At 34.8% G+C, this 17,001-nt stretch overlaps 1 protein-coding gene across 1 annotated transcript; it reads right to left on the minus strand.

The window, feature by feature from the left end:
• Positions 1-9,051: 9,051 nt before the first annotated feature.
• LOC123721198 lies at positions 9,052-9,849 on the minus strand. Its single transcript, XM_045679076.1, has 2 exons — positions 9,837-9,849; positions 9,052-9,742 (listed from the first exon to the last, which is right to left on the minus strand). The coding sequence occupies exons 1-2, from the start codon at positions 9,847-9,849 to the stop codon at positions 9,303-9,305; spliced, it is 453 nt and encodes a 150-aa protein (XP_045535032.1). The 3' UTR covers positions 9,052-9,302.
• Between the last annotated feature and the right edge of the window lie 7,152 nt (positions 9,850-17,001).

Genomic DNA, 17,001 nt, shown 5'->3' on the forward strand with positions numbered 1-17,001 from the left:
CTAAAATGGAGATAAGGTTAAAAGGTTTTGAATTCATACCAACAAACCTGCTACAAACTTTGATTTGTGTATGATAATAATGATCATCCATTATACTATAGTTTATGTTTTAACTTTGTACGACCCTTCCACATCACTGACTTAATCAGCTATTATAAGCCTACTATTATAAGCTGCTATAGCCTATTATAAGCTACTATAAGCCACGTTAGCCCGCTTCTGCTTTGCAGATTTTATTTAAAATGAAATATTTAATTTTTACTAAAACAAAAAACTCTACGAAGATTTTAAGCCTAAAATTAAGTTTTAAATTATATTTTAAATTGAAAAATTACATTTATTATAAATAATTAAACATCTTCTGTCTGACTTCAAAACACATGTTTTGATAATTTGAAAATCATAGAAAGAGAGTATAAGTTCTAGTGTTCGGTAGACTTGTGTAAGTTCTGTCTAAGTTAAGCGTTCCTAATCTCTTTTATCTGCAGTAATTAAGACAATCCGAGTCTATGGCCTAGCGTAGTACCGCACCGTGTACCGAACACCAAGCCATCTTATCTTGCTTTCTAAAGTACTCGAGTTTCATTTAATTGGCGAAGTTGTAAGCCTACTGATCCTAACTGCAAAATCTTTGTAAAGTACTGAATTTTACTGTATGTTAGTGTTGGTACTACTAATTAGGAAGATATGAAATAAAAGTAGAAAGTTCAACTGAAAAAATTATGCCCTTTATCATAACACGTTTTCGTATTTAAAGGTAAATGTTTAAATTTGTAACAAATGAATATTGTCGAGAACCATATCGCAAACATGGATACATCCATTTTTTAAAATTACAGTCAAAATCTGTTATAACGACATCGAAGGGACTACTCATATTGAGTCGTAAAAACCGATAGTTGTAACAACCGGTGACAGGTATTAATAGGAAAGATATGTAATAACATTCAGCCAGGACCTTTGATTTTGGCCAATTTAACCGGTATGTTGTTCTAAACGATGTCGCTATAAACGGTTTTGACTGTATTACCTATTATTTGTAAACATATTACAATGAAGTTGATTTCTAGTTTTCAAATAGAACTAAAAAGTAATGACAAAGAAAACTGAAAATGCAATAAACGTCTTTCGTTTGTAGAGTAAGATTTTTTTTTTTACGTCAGAAAATGCATTTACGCACCCCTACGGCGGGCTGTGCAATGGCGTAGGGAGTGTGGGACTCGCCGGCCGCAGAAGGCGACCGGAATACCCACTAAAACCTGACTCCGTGCGCGCAGAATAAAAAAAATTAAAAACAAGATAAAAAAGTTCCTATGTCCGTCTCCTAGTTCTAAGCTACCTTCACATCAATTTTCGGCTAAACAAGTTCGACCGATCTTGAGTTATAAATAGTGTAACTAACACGACTTTATTTTATATATATAGATTATATTTATTTCACAGTATATCTGAATTATTGAAACATCGAAATAGTTTGTCAACAAATATCTGTTTTCAAATCATTTCGACATATACTTTAATAAGAATGATTGGATTACGCTTATCAAAGTTAGCCAATACAAAACTGAATTAACAATTGAATCAAAATTCAGTTTAATTTTATATCTGTGAGTAGACGTGCGCTTGTCACAGAACTTGAATTTAACTTTTCATTTTAAAGTTTGATCAGATTCAAAACCACTGTAATGAAAACTTTCCTATTCCTGTCAACTTGTTATAATAAAATAGGAACTGTAATTTTGATTGATACCAAGACAGAAGTGGTTCTGTGCGGTAATGTTAAGGTCGAGTTTTCTATATGAAACTTTACGAGCTTTTATCGTCACTTTTATTAGCGGCCTTTATTTAAGTACCAATTTGTATAGACTATTTCGATAACTTCTATTAACAAGTATGACTTGTAGTTATTACATTTTTTAATATTATTACAAATAAAAAATACAAGGTTTAATAATTTACGTTAACTGATACTTACCGTCACTTCAATCTTTCACATAAAGCTATCTAAAGAAGGGTGGGTGAAGCCGGGTGCATATGACAGTTAGATATATCAAGTAACGTTGACAGCTTTGACTTTAACTAATGTACCGTTAAATCATTTCTCGAAAATACCATGTGTTTTGATTTTATACATCTTAATCTTAATATATATAAATCTCGTGTCACAATGTTTGTCCTCAATGGACTCCTAAACCACTTAACCGATTATAATAAAATTCGCACACCATGTGCAGTTCGATCCAACTTGAGAGATAGGATAGTTTAAATCTCAAATTATAGTCGCAATTTTAATTTATTGCTAATTTTTTTTTAACTGCGCGCGGACGGAGTCGCGGGCGACAGCTAGTAAATTATATAGATAATAATATAACTATTTGTATAAATGTATGTTCTACCTGTGAAAATATCAGCCACATCAAAACTATAAAAGATACTTAAAATATTGTCTATTAGATGTTTCTAAACCATGAGTTCCACTAAAATAAGCATAATTCTTAAAACTGTAAGCATCACTAACCGGAAAGGATTTCTGAGGACAAAACGACTGTTTAAAACATATTGTTATCAGTGTTTTGTCAAAGATGAAACAGGGATGGCGATTTTGATCTCAGAAACATAAGGTAAGTGCACAATTGAACCTTAATGCTAAGATATTGTTTAAAGTCAAACATCTTAGTTTGGTTTTTCCCGAACAATCTCATGGTAAAATAAACAAGGTATTCCGAGAATGTAGCTTTTAACAAACAAGGGACTAGTTCGATTCAATTCTATATGTACCTGTATGTAATAAAGTTGAAACTCGCTCGTAAATTCTGATTAAATGTTTTTAGGGGGGAGATATCGAGGGTGCGCGATGTGGAGAGAAACATAAAGGGATTAAATCTTTAAATAGAGACATCGCGAAGAGAGATAGGAGCTTGTTCCTTGAGTGAAACTTATAAGTAATGACACATTAAAAAAAATTGAGAGGATAAAGATAAAAAATCAGAACAAAAATTAACACGTAATTCAGGCCGAACTATGAAAAGACCTCACGCTATACAAGTTTAAAGAACACTGGTAAAGTATGTGTTAAACGATTATTGTATTCATCGAAGTTTGACTTGACTGTTACTATTAGAACGCCCACAAAAATTCAAAACGAAGTAATCAAAGATCCTCCTTGAGAATCAGAAATGTGCGAGCTTTCATAACATTGTTTTAACATGCTTAGAGTTAAAATGTAATCGCAGATCTATGATCTATGATTAAGAAAATAAAACAATGCACGAATGCTGGGATAGTTCATGTAATTTACTGAATGCACGAAATTTCATTGATATATTAAATGAACTGATCATTTCATTCTATTTGTTTTAGAATGTAGAGATCGTAACTCCAGTTGAATTTATCCCTTATCAAATTTGCTCAGAGCAATCTGTTAAAGAATAGTTTTTTATCCCTCAGGGCAAGCGGTAAACTATCTGAACAAGGTTAAATTTTATAAAAGGGATTTATAGGGGTAAATTTATAGTGTTCCCGAGAAAAATCCTTCTGCTAAAACGTATGAAAAGTCGTGAAAAAATGATATGGAAATTTTTATAAGAATAAAAATGGATGAACTTAAATTTAAGATCTTACATCACTTTCTTCCGTTCAATTTTTTCTTAAGGTTATTATAATTAAGTTATACGATGTCAAAGCGTGAAAAAACCGCATACCATCAAAAATTGCCAAAAACATTTGTCTATTAAAAAAAATCTTCAGTTTCGGATTAACAGTTTTAGAACTGTCAAATTGCATTTACAGCACTCAGGGGATTACAATGAGTCAGTGGACAGAAAGCCGTTTGTGTCGTCTACGGGCGAGTAATTAACTCGAAAAGCTTTTATTCGTTTTCACTATAATTGATTTAAAGGCTGCCAATACACTGATGTGTAACAATTTTAATTGCTTGTTATGGCTACGAAACGTAATTGAACATAAAACGTTACACTATACATCAAAAGACTGAATTAATATATATTTAATATAAGAAACTTCTCTAAGTGCGGCAGTAAGATTATTAAACATTTTATGCACAACTATTTGAATGATGCGTACTGGGATATTTTTCCTTTATTTTTATGCTGTCTAATGTGTGCACACCCGAAGAGTACAAATGTCGACGGCTGCAGCCGATTCGGCGCACGTTAAATTCAAAGGTTCGAACGTCATGTACTGAAGGTTTTATTTTTAATGCAATGCGTGCGTACTGCGTGCTCTCTGTTTTATATCGCTACCATACACCGCACTCTGACAAATTACGACAACCCCTCTGCTATCTACATTTTTTGGTGCCTAACGTGCGTTGCGTTATATACAAATTGCCAGCAATTCATTAAAATTTTATCTTATAAAGAGATGGTGAGATGGCACAGAGTTAAGAAAAATCTAGAGTACAAATTAATCACCTGCTTAGGCTGCTTTATAGGAGCGCTCGGCTGAGCACTCGGTTATGTGGTTAAAAATATCGAGCGCTCCTTATACACCATCATACGATACCTTCTAACATCCATCCATAAATCCATTACATTCGCATTTATAATACTAATAAGATAAAATAAATAAAAACTACAGTTTACAATAAAAACGGGAGAATGGAAATATTTTACGCAACTCAATAAGTTGTTGCCAATAATAAGTTGTTAATTCAAAGCGGATACGTATGAAGGTGCGGGGAGGCGCAGAGAAGCGCGTTGGGCAATTACATAGGTAGTAGGCGAGCCGCGCAGAGATACGACGATGTTTACTGATGTTGCGGCCGAGGATATTCCTAATTACAGCTTAAATAACCCTTTAAACCCATTTTTAGTATATTATTTCAGTTACATGCAATAATGTGAATATTTTTATTTTAAAGATAGGACTGCAGCATGGCCAATTCAATAGATCACATTTCACATTTAGCTTCATAGTAAGGTGATCTGCACAAAAGCATCCATTAAAGTGAATGAATATAGACTTCAAACATATTAAATGAATTCAATTCAGCTATTACGAATTATAAATGGATTTTTTTCGTTGCTTTCTCACATTCGTAGTGTTTCGACACAATGCGGGGTCAATAACGCTACATTGTAGCGATGTTCGATGATCCTTATTACCACCAGTCATCTATTAAATTGGCCATATATATAGTAGAAAGAATTATTGTCAACACCGAAGACGTGAGTAAACGTAAAATAGTTAGTTTAGTTACATTAATAATTATTATAACTATTGTATTAAGAGAACTTTGTCTCGAACTTTGTCAATGATCAAACACTATTAATATAAATATACAAATATATAACATATACATCGAATAAAACATCATACCAAAATCCTCAACACGTGACGTTTCAAATTATCTATCGGCTTAGAGTTGGCTTTCAGGGATTCAAGCTTATCCCTCTTATTAATATTCTACGGGCGCAAACATATTTTTCGCCTTAGCGGACTAACACACAGGTACGGCCAATATTCGCTCTTATAGTCTCCCTCATACTGTTCATGGCAAAAAATATGACTGTGTTAGCTTAGCTGTTTTATAAAAGACATCTTCATCATTTCATCAAAAAAACCTCGAATATGTTATTTTGCTACTTAATCCATGTTAAACTTGGAACCTTATTTAGATGACTACTATCAATAACACGACTTATTAAAACAAATTGATATGTGTTATGGCCAAATATTTGTTCTTTAAAAAAAAAATAGCATTTATATTATGAGAATACAATTTACAGATAATTCGGACTTTGATACTTTTTCTCCTAAGACGGGGTAGCGGATAAAGCGGCGGGAAGTTCCAACAAATAAGAACAGAAAAGGAAAAGCTAAAATCGTTATGTATTGCTTTGGCTTCGTCTGAAACGATTTACCAGATGTTACATTGTTAGTAGTAAAATAGTTTTCTAACCATTTGTAGATCAAAATTATCCGATTGATTATTTTAACTAAATAAATTCTTAACTTAACTTTTTTTAGTGCATACATTTACATTTACAAGTAAAGTGTTTTGTGTGTTTAAATATATCTCTCAATATCTAACTAAAAATTATAAATGCGGAAGTTTAGATGAATGGATGGATGCTAATAATGTTATAATCTTTGACCTTATTGTCCAGAGAGCTTACGATTTGATTTTGTTTGAACATTCTCCAACTTGACATTGACAAATTACTCAAAGATGTTTTTCACAATGATGACAATGATTGGTGTCCCGGTCGTCAAATTAATACGAATCTCGAAAAGACAGTATTCTATAAAATAAAAAAAATAAAAAACTTCCTATTCATCATTATGTCAGTTACGTAACAAATCTATTTCTTTTTATATGCTATTTCTGTTTTTGGAAGAAAACGCTTAGTTTTACCTTTTACATACTACATAAAAATTCGCTATAAACCTGGTGTTAAAATTGGCATTAAAAATTATCTAAATGTTAATATCGCATGCAGTGGTACGTAAACTATTGAATTTTTTTACAAACATCCTATACCGCCATTACTTTCTTCAATACGCGAAAAGGATATAAATTTAAATTGTATATTATGTCGCATTTTATCTTCCCTATTATTTTTGATAAATAATTGTGTGTAGATTACCCTTCTGAGGGTAAAATTCTCTTACCGTTAGATAAGCACCCCTAACGTTTTCCCCATTTTAATCGCACTTTACGAGGGCGTCTCGAGTTGCGCATGTTAATACCTTAAGACTTAACCTCTAGTGCCCTTTCAGTTTAACTACCTTAATTATGACATTTGGCTAAATTATGTTTATCGTGACATGACTTAATAACATTATTAATTTTAAAGAAAAATCAAACAACCCGTAAAAGGAATTTGGTGATTATAATAAATGGTCTTTGACATTAGAAGAAATTTAAACATCGTAGTATCATAGTTTAGTTTTTTCAATTATTCAATTATATTACTAATGGACGTCCAAAATGACCTTATATAAGTTTGCCGCCTATAAAAAATCGATTCTTGTTTTTATTCGCTTGCATCATTAATTTATTGAGTTGAAAGCATAGAGTACCAGGTCATTGGAGAATTTGATTGTACTTTCGCTTCCAATCGAGCACACTACATACTTAACTTATCGATCAAGCTGAGTTAGAAATTAAAAGATCGTTGAGTAGTGGCCCCTTCACTCGTTCCGCACTTCAATAAGTACTTATCGTGCCTCGTATCACCCCATTTCATTTTATTCATAGCTCTTATTCGTTTTAAGATTCTTCCCTCCGTACCTATTAAATGATAAAGCTTTGAAGACGTTTTTCCCTCTTATATACTAAGTAGCAAGTTTTCTATTCAGAAATACCGTCTGTACAATGAATTTAATTAAAAATTTACTTCATATATTTAGACATAGTACAAAACATCATGAACACTCTAATTAGAAGAACGATACAAGCATTTGTATAGCATGGCTGTAGTTTAAGGTTAATACTAATCATCTCACCTCTGGTGGAATGCAGATAAAACTTTGTTAGTTATAAACACCGATACCACTACTGTCCAAATTAACATTCGCAATTTTTTGTCGTCCTTTACATATACCGAATGTTCGAAAATGTATAACTATGTTTTATCTTTATTTTTCGGAAAGCAATCGTACATGAAGGCTACAAGTTTACCATTAGAACCTCTTTCTAAAATCTTTTGTGGTCTATGGTTGTGTACGACTAAAAGAATTGTGTCAACAAGAAAAAATCCGACTTTCTTGTGATGTGACACAATATGCATGCTCTTAACAGATTTGATTCTGTATCTGGTTTATGCAAGGCGCGTTTTATTTTTATATTCTTAGTAGGTGTTCCTGACGACTTCTTCCGTATGAAATAAATAAAACAGCTTTTATTTCGTTAACTTATTATGTGATAAGCCAAAACTAATCTATCCCACAGAAACTGTTAATTTATCCGGTATAAAATGGTGAGTACCACCTAAACGTACATTCTAGCCAAAGTTAGCAAGGTAAAATCTTATTAAAAAATTCACTGTACGTTAACGACTTATTTCCAAGTGTATAGGAGCTTATCTGAGCAGGGCACGTTATCGCAGGGTTCTGGCAGGGCTTACATTCAGCACATTTGTATTCAGCCGGTGCGGGCCGAGGACACGGCGAGGTGAGATTATGTCGACGCATTACTTACGTCAGTTAACACTGCACCGGGGGAATTTGCCTTTCGTTAAATCTAACCATAACGTATATTTTAATAATTTCAATGAAATCTTTAAGCGATTGGAGTAATTTTGTTGACGTTTGATACTTATTTGAGATATAACGTAAAAGAATAATGTTAGACATCCATCATTTGCTTCTCAAGTCTTGGTTATCTGGAAAATAAGTGTTAATTATTGTTATCGTCGCCAAAGTATCGTAAGTCTTCTTTACATTTACTCTTATTTTTAAGCTTAAAGAAATATCTACAGCAAGGACAATATTGACAATGATTTGGATCACTGTTAATAGTAAAGTAATAATACAGCAGCTAACATAGTTACATCCGACCGAAATTCTACGACCGATTGCACCCACGTTGTAACTATGCGACATGTTTATGATCATGATACAGTGGCAATATCAACAAAACCGGTCAGCTGTTCAACGCACCCAACTATGAATATGAACTCAATCTATTCAGTCTTGATATTTTTATCAATACTATTTTCGTTCCGTTTTATTTGCACTCCGAAATATTCATGAAAATATCACCAACTAGCCGTACCAGTTTTATATTCCATTCCAATGCAAATATGTACCATTATTTATAATTGGACTTCAAAAGACAAACATATATCAACTTGAAAAAAGGAAAGAACTAATTGGCCGAAGTGATGCGTTTTAATTTTAGACACTGTGAAGTGGACACTTTCAAGAGTAGGTTGAAGTTAAGCTAAGTACAGCCTTTCGACCTCAACACCATCTAGCTGTTAGAATCGTACAAAAACACTATTACGTTAGTTTTAAGTATACTTTATTACAATTTTATTTTGTATCAGTCTAAAAATTTGTTATACCACACAAGCAATCTGTAAAAGTTAGTGAGTTTTATACGGAATAAAACAAATTTTTGCCAGAGAGGGAAGAGACGTGTAATGCGAGTTGATCGATAACAGCGAACAGAATGACATAGTTAAAAATTAATTTGGATTAACAAAATTCTTAATTCTAGACGGTAATCCTAAAATTACGCCGTTGCTCGTCGTAAAATGGTAGGCGCATATCCCATCGGCGAATTGGCGCGAACATGCCCCCGGGCGTTGAAGGCTCGTCCTTCAACAAAACTAGATGTCGTCTTGAGGCAGCGGGCAGATCTTGCTAAAAGCGCGGCGTACGACTCCTGTCGCAGTCCGCACGTCAGCCACACGGGATACTCCGTCCGCTCCGGGATGGACTGCCACGACTCGACCCAGCCGCCATTTCAGCGGCGGTAGATTGTCCTCCTTCAGGATGACGAGGACGCCTTCCTGTAAAGGGTTGAGATCAGAGCGCCATTTCGTCCTCAACTGTAGTTCCGATATATACTCCTTGCTCCATCTGCGCCAAAAGTGTTGGCGGAGTTGCTCCAAATGTTGGTATCGGCTCAGTGTTCCTGTGACGTGTTGCTCGTAGCAGTCAGTCGGCAGCGCGGTGAGAGGGCGACCGATGAGGATGTGTCCCGGCGTCAACGGAAGTAGGTCGCTAGGATCTGCTGAGAGCGGCGTTAGTGGACGTGAGTTGAGAACTGCCTCAATTTGGACCAGCACAGTGTTTAATTTCTCGTATGTGAGGTTACAATTACCAAGAATTCGTTTAAGATGGAACTTTACAGATTTAACGCCTGCCTCCCATAGACCACCGAAATGAGGGGCGTGAGGAGGTAGAAAATGAAAATCAATACCTTCAGGAGCTAGGTCACCAGGCAGCGAATTGTTACAATTTTTAATAAAACGACCGATTTCATTATACGCACCTACGAATGAGGTCCCGTTATCGGAATAAATGTGTTTAGGTTTGCCGCGACGTGACATAAATCGACGAAGAGCCGACATAAAATTATTACTTGTCAAATCACCTACTAACTCAATGTGCATGGCCTTAGTAGCGAAACACACGAAAACAATAATATAAACTTTGACAAGTTTACAGCCGCGTCCCTGTCTACTGGCTGACGTGATAGGTCCGGCGTAGTCGATGCCAACGGTCTCGAAGGGATAGCCACTCGCGGTCACACGTCGCTGCGGCAGGTTACCCATGATAGGATTCACTACCTTTCCTTTAAATCTACAACATAAATGACAATTACGAAAAGTTCGTTTAGCTAAATTTAGACCACCGATTGGCCAGTAAGTTTCTCTAATTGAAGTCAATAATAAACGAGGGCCAGCATGTAAAAGTTTAGCATGCATATATTTAAAAAGTATTTTTGTTAAATGATGAGTGGACTGTAACAAAATAGGATGTTTCTTCTCGTAAGAAAACAATGAATTATCTAAGCGACCGCCGACACGCATTACTTTGTTATTGTCTAAAAACGGATTAAATTTTAAAAGTTGATTCTTTGCGGGCAAGCGCTTATTCTGCAATAAAATATTGTATTCATTAAATGACTCAATTTGCGATAATTTTAATAAAACAATTAAAGAATTTTGAAGTTCATCATTGGTTAGAAATTGTGTTGGTGGACGCTGTTTTTTACAAATATTAATGAATCTTAATACATACGCCATGGTGCGTTGTAATCTTACAAAATTAGAAAAACGTTCGAAATTGATTAAAGATCTATTAGAGTTATTATTAATTAAAGTAATTTCAGTACGCGTTTCAGGTAAACACTCATTTGACGTAACATTTTTTGGCCAAGAAGAAATATCATTCTTCAGGAACTGAGGGCCTGACCACCACATGTCGAGATCGCGTATCTTATCAACAGTGACACCGCGTGAGACATAATCTGCCGGGTTCAAATCAGTAGGAACATGACGCCAAACGTGCGAACCGGTTTTATCTACTATTTCGGCTGCGCGGTTACGCACAAACGGTTGTAATTTATTTGGCAACATTTTTAACCAGCCTAAGACGATAGTGGAGTCTGTCCAAAAAGTTACTGATCTTACTTGCACTCGTAGAGAACGTAACACCCTTTCGTATAGGCGCACTCCGACGAGCGCAGCGCACAGCTCGAGTCTCGGTATCGTGGTGGGCTTTATAGGCGCCACTCGACTTTTTGCTGAAAGCAACCGCACCAAAACAACATTATTATTTGTGCTACGAACGTATAAACAAGCACCGTAAGCAGATTGCGATGCGTCGCAAAAAATATGTAAATCAATTGAATCGTAACTATTGCAAAGTATAAGACGAGGAATACGCAAAGAACTTAACAAAGGCAAGCTATCTGCAATTATTTGCCACGATTTAATAATTTCTATAGGCAGTGGGTCGTCCCACGAAAGTTTAAGAAGCCATAATTTTTGCATTAATATTTTCATGGAAATAATGCAGGGAGCTAAGAGACCGAGCGGGTCGAATATTTGTGAAATGACTGAAAGTAATCCTCGCTTAGTTAATTTATTTAATTTAATATTTTTTGTAGAAAAATGCAAATCATCTGATTCGATAAGCCAACTGAGACCTAATGTTTTACAAGGCTCCGTGGACCCAATGTTTAAATTTAATGAGTGATGTGGAATAAAGTAAGCTTGTCTCTGTGAATCAAATGAACATTCGGACATATGACCTAATGATAGGTATTCAGACATAAACTCAATATAATTATTTTTAAATTCGGATTGCCCTTTGAATTTTCTCTCTAGAGAAAGTAAACAATGCTCGGCGCGCTGCAGCGAGCCGCCTAATACATCAGGTGACTGCGTCAGTGGCAACCTGACACAGAACCGACCGTCTGCCTGACGAGATGTATTTTTGATAAAATGTTCTTCGCACATTTTCTCTTCGGAGAAAGATGAAGACTGAGGGCTGACCTCCTCGAGGCGCCAAAACCGCATTAACAGGGTTTGAATGTCATCACTGGAATCATTGCACGAAGAAACATTATTATTTGATTTTACTGACACAAAATTGGACTTAAAGTCAGAAGTCGAGCGCGCTTGGCCACTATTATACAAAGGGCCTGAAACTAGCCACCCTAGACTAGATTCAAATAGCACGGGTTTCCCGGCTCCTAAGCTAATTTTACGTAGCCCTAATAAATCCCAGAAAACATCCGCACCAATAATTAAATCCACCGAAGATGGAGTGTGGAAGTTGGGATCCGCTAAACAGAGGTTGCTAGGTAAACTTAAGTCCTTTAAAACTATTTGCTGACTGGGCACATCGTCAGTTATATTCGGCAAAACAAAACAGAAAATCTTTGTCGAAAAGTTTTCATTTAACGACTTAATGGGTAAACAACACATTTCGCCTATATGCGATTTTGAATTATTTATACCCAAAAGTGACTCGTTTACCTTAATTGTAGGTAAATTTAACGATTGTTTCAATCGTTCACTAATAAGGCATGAAGTGCTGCCGCTGTCGAGAACAGCGCGGGCGAGATGCTCGCCGCCGCGGTCGTCGATAATTTTTATAAGGGAAGTGGCTAAGAGTACCTGCGTTCTGTTGGGCAAGTAGGTTGCAAGTTGAGCAGACAACGTGACATTACCAGAGGGCTCGTCACTGCTTTGTGTCGGGTTTGCGGGAGAAAGTGCGGAGCAGTCCTCAGTGTTAGAACGTACATTAGTTGTTGGCTTATACTTCAGATCTGGAATGTGAATTAGAACATTATGTCGCTTTTTACATATTTTGCAACCGTTAGTTCTGCAATTGTTTGCATAGTGACCTGACCGCAAACAATTGAAACAAACCTTTAATTTGGGTAAAAGTTCCAAACGCTGTTCGTAAGTAAGTTCTAAAAACTTAGGACAATCGCTTAATTTATGTTCGCATTTGCAATTAGGACATAACTGTAACGACGGCTTCTCATTATTATGAATTTTTGGACATTGTGCAATCGACACCATACTCTTAATATTGCTTGTCCTCTTTTGTGCAGGTTGAGAACAACGAGATAGTTCTAAAGTTTCTAAAAGGTCTGCACGATTTCGAAGAAATGTTAGAAATAATTGAAATGAAATGGCAGTATTACAGTCCAACCTACCTTTATATTCCTCCCACTCACGATACGTCTTTGAATCTAATTTATGACTAATTATGTATATTAATAACGTATCCCAGTAACTTACAGGTTCTCCTAACGATTCTAAAGCTCTAATATTTTTATTTATCGTATCAATTGTACGCTTTAAAATATAATTCGACTCTTTAGTAATTGTCTCGATGTTAAATATTGCAGCAACATGATTCTGTATCAATAGCCTTTTGTTATCAAACCGGTCGCATAACAAATTCCAAGCAATTAAGTAATTACCGGCTGAAAATTCAATAGATTGAATAACTACAGCGGCTGTCCCTTCGAGCGACGCGCGAAGATAATGAAACTTATTTATATTATCTATACTATCGTTCGAGTGTATTAAGCTACAAAAAGTGTCTCTAAACTCAAGCCAATTATCATATGAACCACTAAACTTAGGTAGCTGTATAGTAGGCAATTTAACGATATTATTGTTGCACTGTGAACTACTGCAACTTAGTGCGCTATTGTTTTGCTCACTATTGTCATGACGCACAATTAAATCTTGCGCCTTTGCAACAATTTTAAAATAAATTGACTCGAAATCGGTACGTTCGCTAATTTGACTGTCAATATCGTCGGCTAAACACTCTAAACGTAGTTGGACCTCATCGTAGTTTGTATATAAAATATCAATTTTACTTACGCGGGTCTTCAATTCGCTAACCTGGGACGAAGTTAAAGGCTCCTTTAAATCGCTGATGTAATTACTAAATACAGTTAGACGACCTTTATAACTCGCTCGCTTTTTAATTAATTCCCTCTCCTCGGTCATTGTATGGAAAAAGGCAAAAATCTGAAAATTTACAAAAATAATCTTAAAGTAAACTAAACAACACTACACAAATGATCAAAATACTAATAAACTTCCATTAAACACTGTGCGGTGCTGAGTATGTTTGTCCGTTTCTTTGTTCTCAAGATGTCCTTCACACGACCTCCGGACGAACTAATGTCTTCTTCAAGATCTTCGTTAAATCCGTAGAAATCGACGAAATAATTAACTCCACTGGTTATTAACAATATATAATTTGGCTCGAAGCTGACCATGTAAAAGTTAGTGAGTTTTATACGGAATAAAACAAATTTTTGCCAGAGAGGGAAGAGACGTGTAATGCGAGTTGATCGATAACAGCGAACAGAATGACATAGTTAAAAATTAATTTGGATTAACAAAATTCTTAATTCTAGACGGTAATCCTAAAATTACGCCGTTGCTCGTCGTAAAATGGTAGGCGCATATCCCATCGGCGAATTGGCGCGAACACAATCGCATAAGGGATAAAATGCAATAATGACTTTAGTCACCAACCATAAATCCCTAGCCAAATTGAACCTGTTTAATCAGATGTGAATTGACAAAAGAAGTAACTCCCCCCGGTTTATATTCATTGAACAAGTAACATAATCAATGAAATGTAAACGAATCGTTCACTGCATGCTTACATTCTGACATTTTTTAAATTAAATACACTCTAATAATTTCTGACATTGGCATAAGTTGAAATGTATAAAATCAATTCAACTGCTACGTTGATTTGAAATATTAATTTAGGATGTAATCAAATAGACCAACTTGAATGGTTAAAAAGATTTTCGCACATTTTAAAAACAAGAATTTAAACGAAGAACGTGACAGATAGATCGAATGGAATAAAACGAACGAATGAACGAATTCCCATGTTTGTTTAATTGGATTTTAACATTTTTCAATTAACGCTGCAAAATATCAAAAAATCTCAATACTTATATAGCATTGAAACATAATTTTCATAAATACAATACATGCTACTTTGCAGAACGATGATATCGAACTTATTTATCGCATATTCTGACAAATACTAGCCAGTTTTGAAACAAATAAGACTGCTTACGAAATATTATGTAGAATGTTTGACTTTCGAGATATTTCAGCGATACAGAGAAAATAAAACTAGACGCAATAATCATAGCGCTTACTATATTGCACTATTTGGTATAATATTATTCAAAGAGAAATAGGCAAGGGCATATCGGGCAATTTGGCAGCGTTCGCGGCGCTTCATTTCGCCGATAGTACGTTGTTTACTGCTATAGTTGGACTTTGAGACGTTTCGCTGCTCAAACTATACAACCTTCTTACATTTTCGTTCTTATTTATACTATTCATTGCCCCCTTTACGAACGAATTTATGTATAATAGAAACCTTCAATTAATATTGTACAACCAAATTATACACAAAATGCAGATAAAAAGATAACTTACAAAGGTTCGTTTTCACGTACATAAAATATCCCAACGATTCAATTCAAAGTCAATTATAAAACCGGCAGTAATAGGAATTCTAAAAATAACATCAAAGTTCACCTCGGACAGAATTACATTTTAATTAATTATTTAATGTTAACTCATTCCCACGTAAAGACAAATCTTTTGAAAGTCATTCGCTTTGGTTCACACAATAACAGAAATAACATTTATAAATTTTAAAGCAAAACTAATCCGACGCAACTTTGATTTAATCAGTGACTCGTGTTCCAAAATCTAAATTTCAAACAATAGCACAACTCTGAAAAGGGACCTTGCCCATCTCTTAATCCTTTAGAATTAGTAAAAGTTTATAACTATCAGATTTTTAGTTTTTTATCGTTATTATTATTTAATCGTTATTTTTTATTTGATACCGTTTTTCTTGATTAAGGAAGTTGTTATAAGGTCTTAAGAATAATTGAATAATTTAAGGTCTTAAGAATTTGTTAAACAAATAATAAAATATAACCACCTTCAGACCATTTTAATAAACAAAGAATTAAAAATAAAAGTCGTCTCCGTTACGGCGCCGAAACAAAAAAAATATTAATCACCTTTTGAAATATAAATTGAGCACTTTAAAAATTCGTCACAAAGGCCAGAGAAATGAGAGTATTTCAACAAAAACATTGGAGTATCGCGCTTTGTCAAACAATTGGTAAGTGTATACAATAAAAGGCACTTCCCTTCTTATTTAACTGTCATTTTAACGTATTTGTTATTCCTTTCATAATACTCGGCGCGTGATGAAAGAGAAAAATTGCATTTTAAAAATGTATACAGATAAGTGGCACGAGTGATAAAAAGCTTAACGAGTGCTCCGTCACTTTGGGCGTTTCTTAAAAAGTTATATATGACTAGCTGTCGCCCGCGACTCCGCGCGCATTTAAAAAAAACTTAATAGGGCTATGAAAAATAGATGTTGGCCGATTCTCAGACCTACTCAATATGCTCACAAAATTTCATGAGAATCGGTCAAGTCGTTTCGGAGGAGTACGGGAACGAACATTGTGACACGAGAATTTTATATATAAGATAAGCGAAGTTTCCTTACGAGTGACGCATCTCTATGAATCTAACAATTTAAAAAAAATATTCCATAACGGTGTGTGCTCGGTGATTGCCTGTTACGAGTTTCTTTGAAATTCGAAATTCTTATATAGAAATTAATTCTTGAAGTCGCGGGCTTCTAGTATACGATATGTATATCTATCACAAATGCACATATGGAAACTATAAGAGTACCGTATCCAACGAGGCTGCACTTGTAAATTTATGGTTGTTAATAAAGCGGGAGGTGTCCGTACAGTGTGAAATGAAACAGTTATCTCTGCCTACCCACTCGATTTACGACTTTATACTTGTGCACTTTATCTATACAAGATGGTTGACGCATTCTCATTGTCTATATACTATATAATTGTATTAAACTCTGCCTAGAAAAGTAAATAATTAATTTGCAACTCAGCTTCTGAACTTGATAGGGTTAACAAAAACTCGTGAACTTTTTATTGTCCAT

The sequence above is a fragment of the Papilio machaon genome, chromosome 8, assembly GCF_912999745.1.
Source record: "Papilio machaon chromosome 8, ilPapMach1.1, whole genome shotgun sequence".
Classification (NCBI taxonomy): Eukaryota; Metazoa; Arthropoda; class Insecta; order Lepidoptera; family Papilionidae; genus Papilio; species Papilio machaon.